General features: G+C 40.8%; 1 protein-coding gene across 1 annotated transcript; it reads right to left on the bottom strand.

The window, feature by feature from the left end:
- Window positions 1–510: 510 nt before the first annotated feature.
- Window positions 511–3,074, bottom strand: rtn4rl2a (reticulon 4 receptor-like 2 a). Its single transcript, XM_053334796.1, is given in 5 exon segments — window positions 511–1,428; window positions 1,626–1,859; window positions 2,000–2,226; window positions 2,827–2,934; window positions 2,937–3,074. Coding segments are annotated over 5 exon segments (1,512 nt in total). The 5' UTR covers window positions 3,025–3,074; the 3' UTR covers window positions 511–573.
- Between the last annotated feature and the right edge of the window lie 12,352 nt (window positions 3,075–15,426).

Genomic DNA, 15,426 nt, shown 5'->3' with positions numbered 1-15,426 from the left:
TTTTTCCTGGATCAAGATGAAAGCGATGTGCTGGATCACAGATACCGATATCAGTTTAAACACTAACAAGATACATAACTATTTACATGACACTTTAAGTGGTTACAGTATTGTCATTACTGTGCACTGATTCTAACAGTAATCCTTGTATTTGTAGCAGCCAGTTTTACTGGATGCACTAACAGCACAAGTAGTTGAAACTAAGTTGAGGTCACAAAATTAACAACATCATTCACAACTGCTATCAAATTGCAATGATATAAGAGATGGACTCAGCCCTCGTAGCCCTGATTGCAGGGAATTATGATGTCATACAGGTGTGACACAGAAAGCCATACCTATAGAGTATTGTAGATATATATGACCTTAGCTGAAGAACTCTTAGCAGCCCTGAAAAGTGTTAAGCCCTGTAGGTGGTAGATTCAGAATCTAACCATCCCCCTATCTCCCTCGCTGTACCTTGAGGATTGGTTTACAGCAAAGCGGGCAAAGGGGGTATAGAGCGTCTAACAGGGATCCTCACAGCCTTTAAAACAGGCTGGAAGGGAAGGGGTGTCGTACTAAGAGTCAGATTCAGCCGAATAGCAGGTGGAGGTTGAAGGTGAATACAAAGAGGGCCAGTAGAGAGAGGACAGAGGGCAAGGAGGATGAGGGAGAGGAGGAAGATGGAGTCAGGTCGAAATCAGGTGGGCACTCAAGCTCGAAGCATCGCAGGGTGACACCTGAGTCCTCGTTGCCGTAGTTCTGCCAGTACTCTTCTGGGTCAAGTTTGGGCAGCGCCAGTTCTTCCTCCCCCAGCTCATACTTGACTACTGATGTGGTTGTGGATGGGCCTTTCCCATACAAACCAGCCTTGATGGTTTCTGAAGATTTCTCAAAGATGCCTTTGGTGGATGACTGGGGCTTGTTCTTGTGAAACCACCAGCGGGTTTTGGTGCTGAAGGTGGTGGTGGTGGAGCCGCCAATGGAACCGGGATCGGGCAGGGGGCACAGGGCGAAGTCCATCTCACGAAGGAAGCGAAGGTCCTGGCCGCGGCGGGTGGATGGGGAAGCGCAGATCACCTCAGATGAAGAAACACGGGCCTCACGGAACCACTCCCACAGAGCGCGGGACTCACAGCCGCAGGACCAGGGGTTGGCGTTGAGCCGGAGGAACTCGATGCCCTGGGTGTCACGCAGGGTCTGGCTGGGCAGCTCAGCCAGAGAGTTGTTGAAGAGGAAGAGCATGGTCAGGCGGCCGAGGTCACGAAAGGCGCGGCGGTTCACCTGTCTGACGCGGTTGTCGTGGAGGAGCAGACGGTCGAGGTTGACCAGGCCACGGAACACATTCTCTGAGAGGGTGCGGATACGGTTGCCATGCAGGAAAAGCTGGCTCAAGTTAATGAGGTCAGAAAAGATGTCATCCTGCAGGAAGTGGATATTGTTTTCCTAAAGAAGAAGAAGAAAAAAAACAAGAAAAGGTTTAAAATGAGAGGAATATGTACTCTGGCTCTTGTAGTATTTGTAACAGGACGAGACATTCATGATATGGATGTGTGGGTGGGTGCATGTGTGTACTCTGTGGTGTATCTGATCAGATCAGTCATCTCCTGTAATGCATTTGTATGTCTCTCTAGCGCCCCTACCTGTAAGTAGAGGAACTGAAGGCTGTAAAGCTTGTGGAAGATGTCATGGGGCAGGGCAGTGAGCCGGCAGCGGTGCATGTGGAGGCTCTGGAGCTTCTCTAGGCCACGGAAGGCTCCCCCCTCCAGCCTGTGGAGGTTAGGGTTGTCCCCCAGGTCCAACTCCTCCAAGTCCCTCAGCTCACTAAAGGCCCCAGCCTCAATCCACGTGATGTTGTTGGAGAACAGCCACAGAACCTGACACATGAATTTAACTATTATTACTTTGCCGTAAGACGTAAGAAACTTTTTAAAAATCATTGCTACACATGCAGTAGAACTTGTCTCCGTGTAAAAGGATTTGAGAACCACTTGCACATATTTCCACTCGTTCTTACCTGAGTCCCGAAGCCAAAAGAGCCAACTCTAAGCTCCATTATCCGGTTGTTCTGGAGGAACACGCGCTGCGAGTCATAGGGCACTCCGACGGGGACGGCGGTGAAGTTCTGCGCCTGGCAGCTCACAGTCATAGGAGTCGGGTAGCACACGCACAAGTGCGGGCACGCCGATGCCGGACTTGGCTTACCGAGGACCAGCCACACCACCAGCCAGAGGGAGAGACCGCCTGGAAGAGAACAGTTAGAGGTGAGCGGGAGATGTCCATGGTGCTGAAATCAGCCATTAACATCAATGCAGCAATTTAGAGAGTCCAAACGGATGAAAGGCTGCGCTCTTTTAGTATTGCATGCAAAAAATCATCTTTAATCTCGTATAATTACATTTATAAACGTTCATTTAATGTGGAATTATATCTACAGGATTTTAGGATAGCACTTTATAGCCTCACTCTTCTACAATCAGTGAATTTTCGCCTCATTACTGCAACTGCGCCGAGCATTACGCACAGCATGATCACAGAAATGTTCTGTCAGAACACGGTAACTACTTTTTAGAGTTATCAAAAAGTTCTTATCATGTTCCGCTTCACATCATGCACATGAAATCTGACTAATATTAATCATAAAACAAGACATAGTCTGATAAAACTTCGAAGTCTCCATGTGATCTATCCATCTATCCATGTTCAATGTTTATGAATGTATCCAAACTCTTTAAGAGTTCTTAGATGAAAAAATTGTAGACTTTGTTACACAAATTCTACTGAAAATCAGCATTAGAGTTTGTATCGTCCATCCAAAACCAAAGAAGACAGAGAGAAACTTACTTTTGCAGTTGCGCATGATGGAGCATCGTCGGCTCCGAGAGATCGAAGAGGTTTCCATCCTGAACCAAAGCCCAAAGCGAGTTAGCCTGAGAAGCTGAAGTAAAGCCTGCTATCTCCGCTGATGCTCTGGTTCCCGAGTCGGAGCGACTGAGAGTGTACCGGTTGATGGCAACCAGTGTCCCATATATACTCAAGCATCCCGTTATTGCCTACGGCAGTGGGCACCGTGGAATCTCCTACGTCACCAATCCGGGGTCATGATTGAATGAGGGCGGCAAGAAACGGAAAGGGGAGGGGCCGACCGTAGGGGATTTTCTTGAAGAGCTTGTACGCGCGTAAAGGCTCGTTGGAGACGTGCGCTCATACTCTGTGAGAGGAGGAGACTTTTTCGACGCACATAGGAACGGGAGAAGGGAGAAGGGAGGGTGAGAGAATGCAAGCAAAAACGTTGAAGGGAGGGGGGGGTGGTTGAGCTAAGGCACGGCGCCCGGTGATGATGACTGGGCTTTGTGGAGGAGCGGAGGACGGGTAGGAGAAGAGAACACAGCTCGTTTCCTGGCTGGCTGTCTTAGAGACAGTTATGGTCCGTTTCCGGCGCGCTGCAGCCAGACAGAAAGATACAGAAAAGACTCAATTGGTTCTGTCTTAGGATAGGAGGATGCCCCCGAATTATGATTCAGTCACAAGAGAAAATTCAGTGCCAGAAGAGTCACCCAAAACAACCATGATTGAGTTGCTTGTATTTGTTGTGGAGGTTAACTACGACATGCTCCAGCCATGCTGTTTGAACAGTAATTATAGTTCCTGACATAATTATTGTTGGTGATGGCGATATGAATTTGCATTAATTGGCTAAAAGGCAAGAGTGGTCAGATATTAATGTGCTTTTTTTTTTCTTTGGTACTGGTGACTGGTGAAATGTAATTCCAGTTCCATTCTCAGTTCTTCTTATTATTATGTATCTGTTTTTATTGCACAAGTTCAAATATTGTTAATTAGGTTTGTTAATGGGGGAAATGGGCTATTAAAGTGGCTAGAAAGCAGAACACAACAGATGCCTTAACTGCCACATCAAGTCTGTTTTGCTGTGTGTGTGTGTGTGTGTGTGTGAGCCTCAAGCTGTCACTGCTTGTGTTTGACTGCCAGCTGTAAAATAGCAAAATAGCTTTGACAAAGATTGTGATAAAAATCAAATTTTACAATGAAGTTAACAGGTTTTTTCTTTACTAAGAACAGAAACCCCTGAAACCTAAGTATTTAATTGTTGTTGATACTGAACAATGTTGATTCAACTTGAAACTGCAGTTTTGTGGTGCTTTGTATCACATATTTCAGTTTTATTGTTTGTTTGTTATTTTGCGCTTCATCATGTTTAAATGAGCACCAGAAATATAAGAAACACATTTCAATACAACAAAAGCTGAGTCATAAATAACTAAAGCTACAGTCTTTAGCAAGGTTGTTAAATTGTATAGTATTAGATCATATGTGTTTCTTTCTTTCTGGACACTGGATATTGTATCTACGTATATCTTGTTCTATTATCAGTGTCCATAGAATAAAGATGTAGAGGAGGGAAGATCAATAGTTGGTATGCTACAATTGATGAAATGCTTGAAATGCAGTGGTAGCATACAACTATAGACCTGCTCTATGTGTAAAGTGCCTTGAGATGACTTGCTGTGATCTGGCACTGCATAAATAAAGACTGATTGATTGATAAGGATTGTGGTATTGTGCCATTTTGAAACATCACAAGATGCTGAAGCCACAGATTAAAGGATATGTTCACATGTTCTCAAGTCTCAATTAAAACAATCAGGTGCATCAAAAACGAAGCAATACTTTTTTTTAAATAAAAAAGATTGCAATTGTGTAAGCAATCCACTGTATGTACTGTTCAAGTGTCTGAAGCTTCATATTTCATATAAGCTTTAGATAAACTTTTAAATACATTTTTGCTCAAAACAAGGACAGTGGATTCCCCCCCCACACACACACACACACACACACACACACACACACACGCACACACACACACACTCCCCAGTGTTCATATGGACATGTGACTATTGTTTAAGAACAGGCTTGAAAAACTGTAAATCTATCCTTTAAAGCCTAGCAATGTATGGGACCAACATACCCTGAAGTACACAGGCAGTACAATACACTGAATATACTATATACATTTAATATAGTGTATATATTTAGTCCTAGAGTCTGTCGTAGTCCACTTTTGAGGACTCTCCAAGAATGCACTCTTTGTCTTGTAATATTTTGCTTTGTTATTATTCATTTTTTAGAGTAGACTCTATTCACAAACTCTACTGCTTATCCTCTAGAGTTTCGGGGATGAGCTGGAGCCAATCTCAGCTGACATTAGGTGAGAGGCGGTGTACACCCTGGACTGGTCACCAGTCTTTCACAGGGCTTACATATATAGATAGAGGCAGGCAAGCAACAGGCAGAGACAGGCGACCATTTAACCTAACCTTCATATACTTGGTCTGTGGAAGGACGTCTGATCAAAGCAAACCCCTCACAGAAGAGTCGGCCGTTGGATTCAAGGCCTGAACCTACTTGTGTTGACAATACTAAGCAATGCACCACTGTTCTGCTGAGAAGGGTCTAGTTTCTATCAATTCAAGGCATAGAGCTACAGGAAGTTTGGCGTTGAGTATTTGGCCTTAAGCAGTTCAAGCAATAGTGGAGTGGGTCAGAGTTGACCGTGGGCAATCATTCCAGCTTTTTTGTATGTCTGACATTGAGAATGAATGTACTGCTCAGACTGAGATTTGGTGAGGAGGGAGACAACAGACGTGAACCCATTCATAGAAACACAAAGGCGGCTAAACAGATGACTATATGAGGGAACAGTCACAAGGCAAGGCAGCACATACACACAAATCAACATGATTACAGTACAACACACGCTCACACACTTGTGTGCACAGCTCCATTCTGCACGCAGCCAACTGAGCCATAGGCATAATAAACAAATGAGTAATTGAGGGTTACACGGTGTATATTGTCCCCTCACACCTCCTGCTATTTCCTTATCTGGACTTGTGAACAAGCGGTAGTGCCCACTGGCCATCCGTAACCAATAGCACACAGGCTTCCCCTTCACACACATATACACACCCACGGTACCTGCTGTGCAAGTGTGTGTCTGTATGTGTGTGTCAGTGTTTTGCGTGTACACGTGTGTTTGCATTCCTGCCCGCTGAGGCACAACTTTGTGTAAATGCCATCACGGCGTGTCAGTCAATCAGCGTTGTGCCAGTCACCCACACAGCAGGTTTGCGCCACAGTGTAGGCACCGTCTTCTCAATGATTGTGATGATCGCTTCGTCGTGTTTGTGTAATCACCACACAGAAACAAACCCAGGCTTCCCCGGCCCGCTCCCTACTCCAGCACATCTGCCAGCCCCTTGTCCAACTCTGTCTGTCCCTCTCAATCTGCATCCCGTTGTACTTCGTTAGATTCAGTCCATCTCTACTCGGCTTTTATTTGCTGTAACTGAGGAGTGTGTCACTGCACCTATGGCGCGCTGTTATCTGTTTCCCTGTGGTGCGAGACACACTGAAATGAACTGATTGCAGTTTCAATCAGCTGATTCAAATTAGCGTCCTGGATTCATTGCCGCAGGTGAGGCTGTCCAAGTTGGTACTGCGTGACGTCAACATGGACGAATGTCTGTTGAAAAAGCTAACAGGACACTCTAGTAGAGGTGAATCTGTTGCCAAGGTAATAGCACTCATCCCTGTGTTTTCAGATCTGTCATGAAAATGTTAAATATAGGTTATATCCTGCTGCTATTGAGCTGCAGCTGATATTCATATCTCATTTGCCTCAAAGCAAACAAAAAACACCTCTCTTACTCATTTGTTTCTCTTTGTAATCACCCTGATTGGTATTGAATTTAAGAAGGACACTCAATAACAGATGACTTTCACATGGTTCCTCTCATTAGTCAACTCCATCAGAAGACTCTTTACATGCACCATTTGTATACTTACACTCTTACAGGGCCACATGAATGAAGATGTACAAGAAAGACATGAAGTGCTCACATGCCCCCTGATGGTTAAAACAGACAGTGTGATGTGTTTAAAAGAAAAGACTGATGCAGACATAGACATGTGTCACAGTGTCACGAACATAAGCAGTGAGACAAAGCAGGCCGAGACTAGTACTTCTGAAAGGCGACTCATTGTGTCATATTGTTTTGTAGGAAAGCATCTAACACATTGCTCATGTCACAGTTCGTGTCTCACACACTCATCCACAGATGCAATGTGTGTTTCAGCGTCAGCCCAAAAAGACACTCGTGCTTTTCATCCACGCCTTGCTCACCTCCCCTCTCCTACATCACTTTTCTCTTTGTTTTTTTCCAATGCTCCCTCCCTTTTTTTGCCAGTGTCTTTCATTAGTTCTGTCCCTTGGCGTCACCGCTTCCGCTTAACCATATACTGCTGCTTTCTCTCTGCACACACAGGCACACAGTCTGCAGCACAATGGCTACTGGAGTGACATGTTATCTGTTTCTTCTTCTTATAAGGCAACTAAATTTCAGAAAATGCCAGATAGCCATTTTAGGTAAAGCCATTGTTTTATTTGTCCTCATATTGTAAAGTTGTACTGAAATATTCTATACATTACAATAACCCTAAACCTAACCATAACCTCTAACCCAAACCATTTAAAGAGGGATAAGTTGTTCACATAGGTATTTTGTGTTTACATTGTTAAAGCCTAACACAAATAATGCTTTTAGATTAGAATTTTGATATTTATATGGCATGTGATCAAATACAACTAATGACTACTTTTATTCTTTATTCTCTGCTGCCTGGTGCCCCAGTTACATTAACACAGTCTCATTAAGACATGTGTTGGCATCAGGTATATTTTGTATATTTGGTGTTTGTTAAGGCTTTGCTCTTTGTGCAAAGCCAGATAGTATTACTCCTCCAATGTTATTGCATTGTGCAGCATGTATGTATGCTGTTGTCTTTAAAGGAATTTTGAGGACTACTCAGCCTGAATATACAGTTGGGGCTCTGCAGGAATGGTTCTGAAATTGAGAGAGAAAAAGTGAGGATGTCTCACTGATTTTTACATTTTTTAAAAATCTTTCTCTCACAAGTCTCGTAAATAATGCACTACCCTTGTAAATACCCATCATGCAGAGAGCGGACTCCACATGGCAACTTCATTATATGAATGCTACTTGGCTGTATTTTTGCTGTGCGTCCGTTAATTTGTGGCAATTTCTTTGAACATAAATGTATTGAAGAATTTGCACCATGTAAACACAATATGACATACATTAAGACATGTATTACAAGACAGGACCTCAAGATATGATAAAAATGTAAAAGCCACCTTAAAGGTGCACTTTGACATTTTCTTTTAAAGTAACAGAAGTTATATTTACATTGAGTGACACTTATCTATCACATTGTGTGTATCCTTGAGATTGAATAAACACGTGGAATGCATTTCCTTCCTCAGAAAACATTTGAAAAATGTGTTGTGAAAACTGAAATTGAAAAGTGCAGCATTGTGCAATGTACATATATTTTCTAGCTTGTAGTCTTCGTCCTTGCCTTTGTTGGCACATTGCCGAGATTCGCACATTACTGTGAGCAACAGTCAATCAGCATAATAGCATTAAACTGACAGCAATAATGTGTGTCACGTCACGCATGTGCATGTGTGTTCTCATGCACAATTCATACAAAACAGGGACCCACTCATAAAAACATTGCTCCATTGCACTACTAGTGATCAAACACCCCACAAGGTCCATTTTAGGGCCCCTGCCATTTCAGTTGTAATTTAGTGAAACATAGACAAGAATGCAGTACAATAGTAAGTAAAGTAAAATATTACCATATGAACATGTGGACCCCCTGAGGGTCTGAGGCCCCGGAGCAATTTCCACTCCCCAGTTAGTAATTTAACCTTGCTGTCTTGGCCAGTTCTTTGATTCACTGAGTTAAGATAATATCTTTGTATATGCACTACAGACAGTTGTATGACCACATGTTGAGACTTTTGGAGCAAAAGGGTAACTACCCTATCTTGACTCCCTATCTTGACCAGAGTCACTGTCATAAATCTGCTAAGTGCTGGTGTCACTCCCTATTTGTGTGTGTGGCTGAGAAATATCATCTGTAGTACTGGGAGACAGATTAAGCTAAGTGACTTCGAGGAAAACATCTCTGCAAAGTATCTCAGTTCATTTCTGAAATCCTTGAACATTAATCATGTGTCACTTTCTTCTGTCAAGGCCCTTCAGCAACAAACTGGCTGAACTCACTCTGCTTTCTTTGGTCAATGGAACTTCCTCTCCTCCTCCTTAATCTCCAGCAGAACAATTGTATAACACTCAGCCAAACATGCTTGCATGTGTTCAGATCAATATTGTCCACTCTATTTCCTCCTCCTCACATCCCTCCCTAACTCACGCGCTCCATTTCTCTTCAGAGCTAATCTGCTTCCTCTTGCAATTACCAAAAACCAACAGCATGAAAGCATTTTCCCCACCTACTTTCTCTCTCTTTCATCTCTCTATCACATACACACTTTATGAAAGGTGTATAATTTACCACAGGCAATCGGAAACCATGGGAAAACATCTATTGGGTTATAAAGGGGAAGTAATTGTCAGGGATTTAATTGAAGAAGTAATAATTAAGAGGCATACTGTATAACCACAGTCTCTCTGTTCTAAATTGCCCATGTTTTCTGTTTTTATTATAAATTATTTAAATTTATAATAAAAACAGAAAACATGGGCAATGTTTTTATATAACAATTTTAAAAGGCTATTTGCTGTGGTGCTCTGATCTGTTGATCAATGGATGGTAGAAGTAACAAGAAAGCATAGCAATGTAATCCAAGCCAGAAATCGACAAACTCTCTTAACTGAACGAACTTGTCACAAATCACTTGATTCCGCCTGAACAATGTCAACAGTTAAAATAAACGTATAAATAAATATTATAAAGGGAAACTGAACATCTGTGAAGAAATCTTGAAACTATTTGCTCTGTAACAAAGTTAATGTTTTAATGGTTTATATTTAATTAAAAATATAATGCTATTCTTCAGGTTTTTAAAAGTTTAAGTCAGGCCCCTTTTCACAGAAACTCTAGCTTTGTCCAAGGAGAGTGTATTTTACTACAACACACAGCAGGTGGTCTTTTACTGTTTCAGCTCCACAGATGAAACCAAGGCAATGCCGTAATTTAATCTTGGAACGATTCCTGCAGCGAGGCATATCTTTCATATTTTTCTCTTTTTTTCATACAGTAACCGCATACACTCCTCTCTTGGTGGCCTTGCAGTATTACAGTAAACTGTGCTTTATCTACAGGAAGTGGGTGATCAATAACGTTGGGTTTGATCAGGATCTTGCACAGGGGACAAATAGCCACCCAAATCATAATTTCTGTGTCGGATCAAATAGCAGTTTTGTTTAGTATTTCTTGTTTCTTTCAGGTTGTGACGATTGATGTTCATTCTTCTGATCTGAAGCAGTGTTTGATGCGCTCCATATCAGTACTGGCTCCATCTCCCAGGTGGGTTTAACTGAGCTCACAGAGGCTTAATTTGGCATGATTATACTGCAGTACTGCCAGAGCACACTTCCCTCTCTTTTCTCACACCGCCTTGCTTCACGTCATCCTCCCTTTCAAATATGCTTGTGCTTGTTTCACCTGTGTGTACGTTGGTGTCTACGTCTGCATATATTTTCATATTAACACTTCACTCCAGGTGTAAGGTGTTGGTTTTCTGCTTTTGTGTAAAAGTTTCCTCTCCTACTTCAGGATGCTCTGACTTGTTCTTATTTGATTAATTGATTTAATTAAACTGGCCTTTTAACATGACTGTGGTAGAGTTCACACTCCAATATGTGTTATGTTGCTGGATGAATAATTTCATATTTACATTGTGCACAATAATAACTCATAAAGCAATTCTAGTGTACACATTCCTACACTGTTGTGTAATCAATTATTCACCCACTGCTCATCAAGAAGTGAAGCACACAAAGCAGCAGTGAGGAGTAAAGTAAATTAACCTGGTTTAATATGTTTCAATTGCCTCTTAACAGCTGCTTTGGAGTAGAATGAATAGATGTGAATCGTGTATCCGTGACATGCTTTGCACCTCAAAACAAAACAAAGGTAACCAGTGCTGACAGCAAAATGCAGGAGTACAAAATATTACACTTTAGAAAGCCTGAAAGAATCTACACATCCTACCTAACTGACCCTATGCAGCACCACCAACTTGAGACTAGAAGAGAAATTGAGAAAAACTCTAAAGAGAAAACCCATGAAAAACAGGAGATGAAGCCTTGGTCAAGAACAATCCTTTACCAGCACAATGCAATAAAAAGCACAATAACAATTAAGCTCAATTCATTCGAGAAGTATATTCAGCCAAATTCTGAAAGACATTAATTATGTAATGCAACCAGAATAAAGACTTCCTCGTCTGGGCTCCCGACAGCCATTGAGGGGAAGTGAAAGTGCAAAAAACAAGACATTATATTATACAGTGTAGAAAAAATGTGGTGCATACGGAGACATGCACCATTTTAATGAAGGATACTTTATGCAATATTTTAAAGGTGAAGAAATTTCTTTTGAAATTAGTGTAATAAAATTAAGTGTGTGTAATAAGAGATTTATCGCATATACACAAGTGTGTTTAGCATCATTTACAGGATGTAGATAAGATCTTAAAAATAAGCTATATTACCACAAAAACACAGATGAACTTTTTTTTGTGTGCTGGATCAATATCATCTCAGCACATTTCACAGAGCACATGAATACGAGCTGATAAAAAATTTGCCTGGACATGTGTTGCCATGCTACACCCATACACCTATACATCAAGGGCGGAAGAAGCAGAGACTATAGAGAACATGGGGAATATTTTAGCTTGTCTCTAACTGCCTTGTCATCTGAAAACTCCTCAATACCAATCTATGGACATTACCCAAACTGCCAAATATGATAACAAGCAGTGAGCATATCTGCAAGACAGCCAAAGTTTGAGGCTGGTCCTTCTTCCAAACTCCAAACTATTTTATTAGCCTCCTCTTTCACTGCCAGGCAGAAAAACTCCACCACACTCTTCCCCAGTGTGGTCCCTCAGTAGTGGTATAAGTTAGATGACTCACCCAACATGCTCTTCCACTCCATCTATCTTTCTCTCTGTAAAGAAAAAAAGTAATTTGCAGTCATATGTAGGCTATGCACCTGCAACCTTGTGGTCAATGGTGAAATTGAGTGTCACAGCACTTATTCTCAAAGTCTTCTTGGTCCTCTCTTGGATTGGTGTTTTTTTCTATATTGCTTTGGATAAAGGAGATGTCCAAATGAATATGTAATGTGATGTAAAAGTCAAGTTGTGTCTAAACCCAGTTTAAACCTTAATTTACAACTGAAACCACATTCAATCATCCCTCTTTGTGGTCAGAAATAATGTCAGCATGTCTTTAAGTGTATTGGTAATAGTTTCAATCATATTATCAAACTATTATCAAAAGGGTTCTGGGGAAATATCAGGAATGCTCCTTTTTGTTTGGATGGCCATATTGGTGTCTTGTTTGATTGGCATTAGCAGCAGCAGGCTGCTAGAGTGCATATGTGACACTAACAGAGAGCAATAACCTAACCGGCATCTAATGTAACTAAGGTGTGTTAAGCTGTTGTGTGCAGCAGCGGTACAGCTAATTTGCTATCTAGCCTGCTAATTTACATTAGCTGTGCATCTCTGTTTAGTTTGGTGGCTTTTTCTGCAAGGTAAGGTGCAGGACAAGATATGTGTTCATGTTTGTAAGTTAAGGTTAATAAGGAAACTTTATGAGTAAACCTAATGTGGGTTGATGTTTGCAGTTTGTGGCTGTAAGCTATCAAGGGCTGCATAAGCCTTTTTGCTAATTAATTATGTCTTTCTAATAATCCAAATGATTAAGCGGCATCAAAATGCTTAATTTATGACAGTCTCATGTTAGCATTGCTAATACTAAGAGGAGTTGCTCATTGTGGCTAGCAGTGACAGCCCAGGTTGCTAAAGCAATGGTGTTGCTACATGCAAGACAACCTTACAGGATCCTTTAGCTGGAGATGGTAACAGCATTGTCGCATTCACTCTCCATGATAGCTATGGCTATGAACTATAAAAGTAGAACTATAAGTAAGCCACGTAAAATGAAAATATTCAAGTAATTAAAAGTACCTCACTTGAGTAAATCAATTTAGCTTTTTTTTCAGTGTGCACTTCATGCTAGAGAAGCAGAGGAAACCCCTGGTAAATGAGTGTAGTTATGGAAACCATCAACCTGCTTAATGCCACACATTGAAAAGCAAACAAGTTTATTTACTCCAGTGTTGTGCTTACAGTTATGAGATACATACTTTACTTTAATATTTCTGTTTCATGAAACTGTATACTTCTACTGGGAGGGATTTGGTTCAACATACTTGTCATTCTACCACATATTCTTACAAACAGCTTGTTAGAGGTTACTTTACAGATTAAGATTTTACACACCAAAAATATGATTATTTGTTATTATAGATTAAACTATCCAGCAGTAATGTAAAGCAGCTAAAATGAGCTCCAATTTGAACAGACATGAAGTTAATATACATACATTTTGTTATTTATACTAAAAATATTATACTTTTAACAGAATAATGTTAGTGTGGTATTAATAGTTTATAGTTTTGAGAGCTTTATCCGCAATGTCAAATACCAACATTCTCAATTAGAGAAAAAAATTAAAAGAAGGCGCAAAGGAGGCCATGTGACTGAGTTTGCCTAGGGTCCCCAAATCACTAAATCCACCCCTGCTGTAGAATAAATACATGAACAAACAACTATAAATGGATGGATTTATTACTTTTCTCCTGCAAGCTGCTGCTTTAAGGCCAGTCCTCACCCTCCCTCCCACCTCTCCCCCCTCCATATCCTCATCCCCTAATCATCACTCCCCTCTCCTCTCTACTTGCAGCCCTCTGTCCTTCTTTCATCTTTTATTTTTAACCCTCAAGCATGCCTCATGCATGACGCAGATATGCACGTAATGCAGACACAACTAAAGAGGGAAAGGCCTGGGCTGAGAGACAGTGACTGATATTAGAGAAGAAAACAGGCACAGGGGGGTCTTGTTAGGGAGACAAAGAGGGAGAAAGTTAAAGTCTGGGGGCGAGGAATAGGTGTTGAGCCAAATGGAGAGAAACAGACAAAAACGTTCATCATTTTACGTATTACTCAGTGCTAAACAGGTAATCTCACCAAAAAATGTGTCACATGTCAAAGAGTGCTGAAATACCTGTCAGCCACATTTTTGTCATCCCTGCTGTGGTGTAAAACATATGTCAAAAAAACATAATCAGCATTGTATTATAGCTGCTTCTTCCCGCTCCTTCCCTCTAGCTCCATCTATCTTACTGAAAGCTGAACACGCCCACTCAATTGTCTGAGCAGAAAGGAGAGGAGTTACATATCAATCTTACATCACTCAACAGTCAGCCGGAGACTTTTCATAGAGGCACTGAATGAGCATCAACACTTAATGACGCACACACTGACAACTGTCAGGTTGAAGTATTTATGCACTCGTGCTGGTGTGTGTGTGTGTGAGAAAAGGAGAGCAAATATGTGCAAATGTATTTGGGCATGATTAATTTGCCTGCATAGATGGGAAGTAGCTCCTTAAAATCAAAGAAAAGAGTAAATCGTTGCTCCATATGATCCAACACCTTCCCCTTTTCCATCTAACTTATAATAATGACAAACATTACTCATAATTGGACAATGAAACCAAAAATTGTTAGTCCACTCCCACTCAGCATACATGTGCACCGCACGCTTTGCACGTTACAATGGCAGCATCCAAATTACTGCCAATTATAATGATTAATAATGCTGCATGTAGGACTATAATATTTAAATATCACAGTAAAATTAGTACTGATGACACATTCTATTGCTGGCAAAAATATGTGACTTCTATAGATTTAAAACAAAAAAACAAAAACAAAAAACCCGGAATCATCTGCTTGGTGGTTTACTCCATCTTCTTGTAACTGATTTAAGTGATTAAAGCTTTCTGAGAAGCAGTTAGTGGGAAGGAAGATGATGACTACAGTCTAATATATGGAGGACCAAACCTGACTGATAAGCAAAGACATAAATAAGTGTAAAATAAATAAATGAAAATAAATGAACAGATAAAAGGTTTAAAAAAACAAATACTTAAGTAAATAAAATGGAAAAACATTATAAATAATGTAATAGATAAATGTAACTAATGTAAATACACAAAATACTTATTCTGTCACATCTGGCTGTCTTTTTTTTCTGGCCAATGTATATTCTTGAATAGTAGAATCTATTTTTCCTGATTTTCTTTTCTTTTTTTGTAGGTGGAGGATGATCAGGAGGGAAAATGTAAATGTAAGTGTAATGTAAAAAATAAAATTGGTTTTGATACGCCAGATCTTCATCCACCAATCAGAAGTTAGGGCATAAAAAGTCACAAAAAAGCTTTTCATGAA

Source organism: Scomber japonicus, chromosome 2 (assembly GCF_027409825.1).
Source record: "Scomber japonicus isolate fScoJap1 chromosome 2, fScoJap1.pri, whole genome shotgun sequence".
In the NCBI taxonomy this organism is placed as follows: domain Eukaryota; kingdom Metazoa; phylum Chordata; class Actinopteri; order Scombriformes; family Scombridae; genus Scomber; species Scomber japonicus.
Note: the sequence above shows the minus strand (reverse complement) of the source record. Positions and strands in the feature narration are given on the sequence as shown.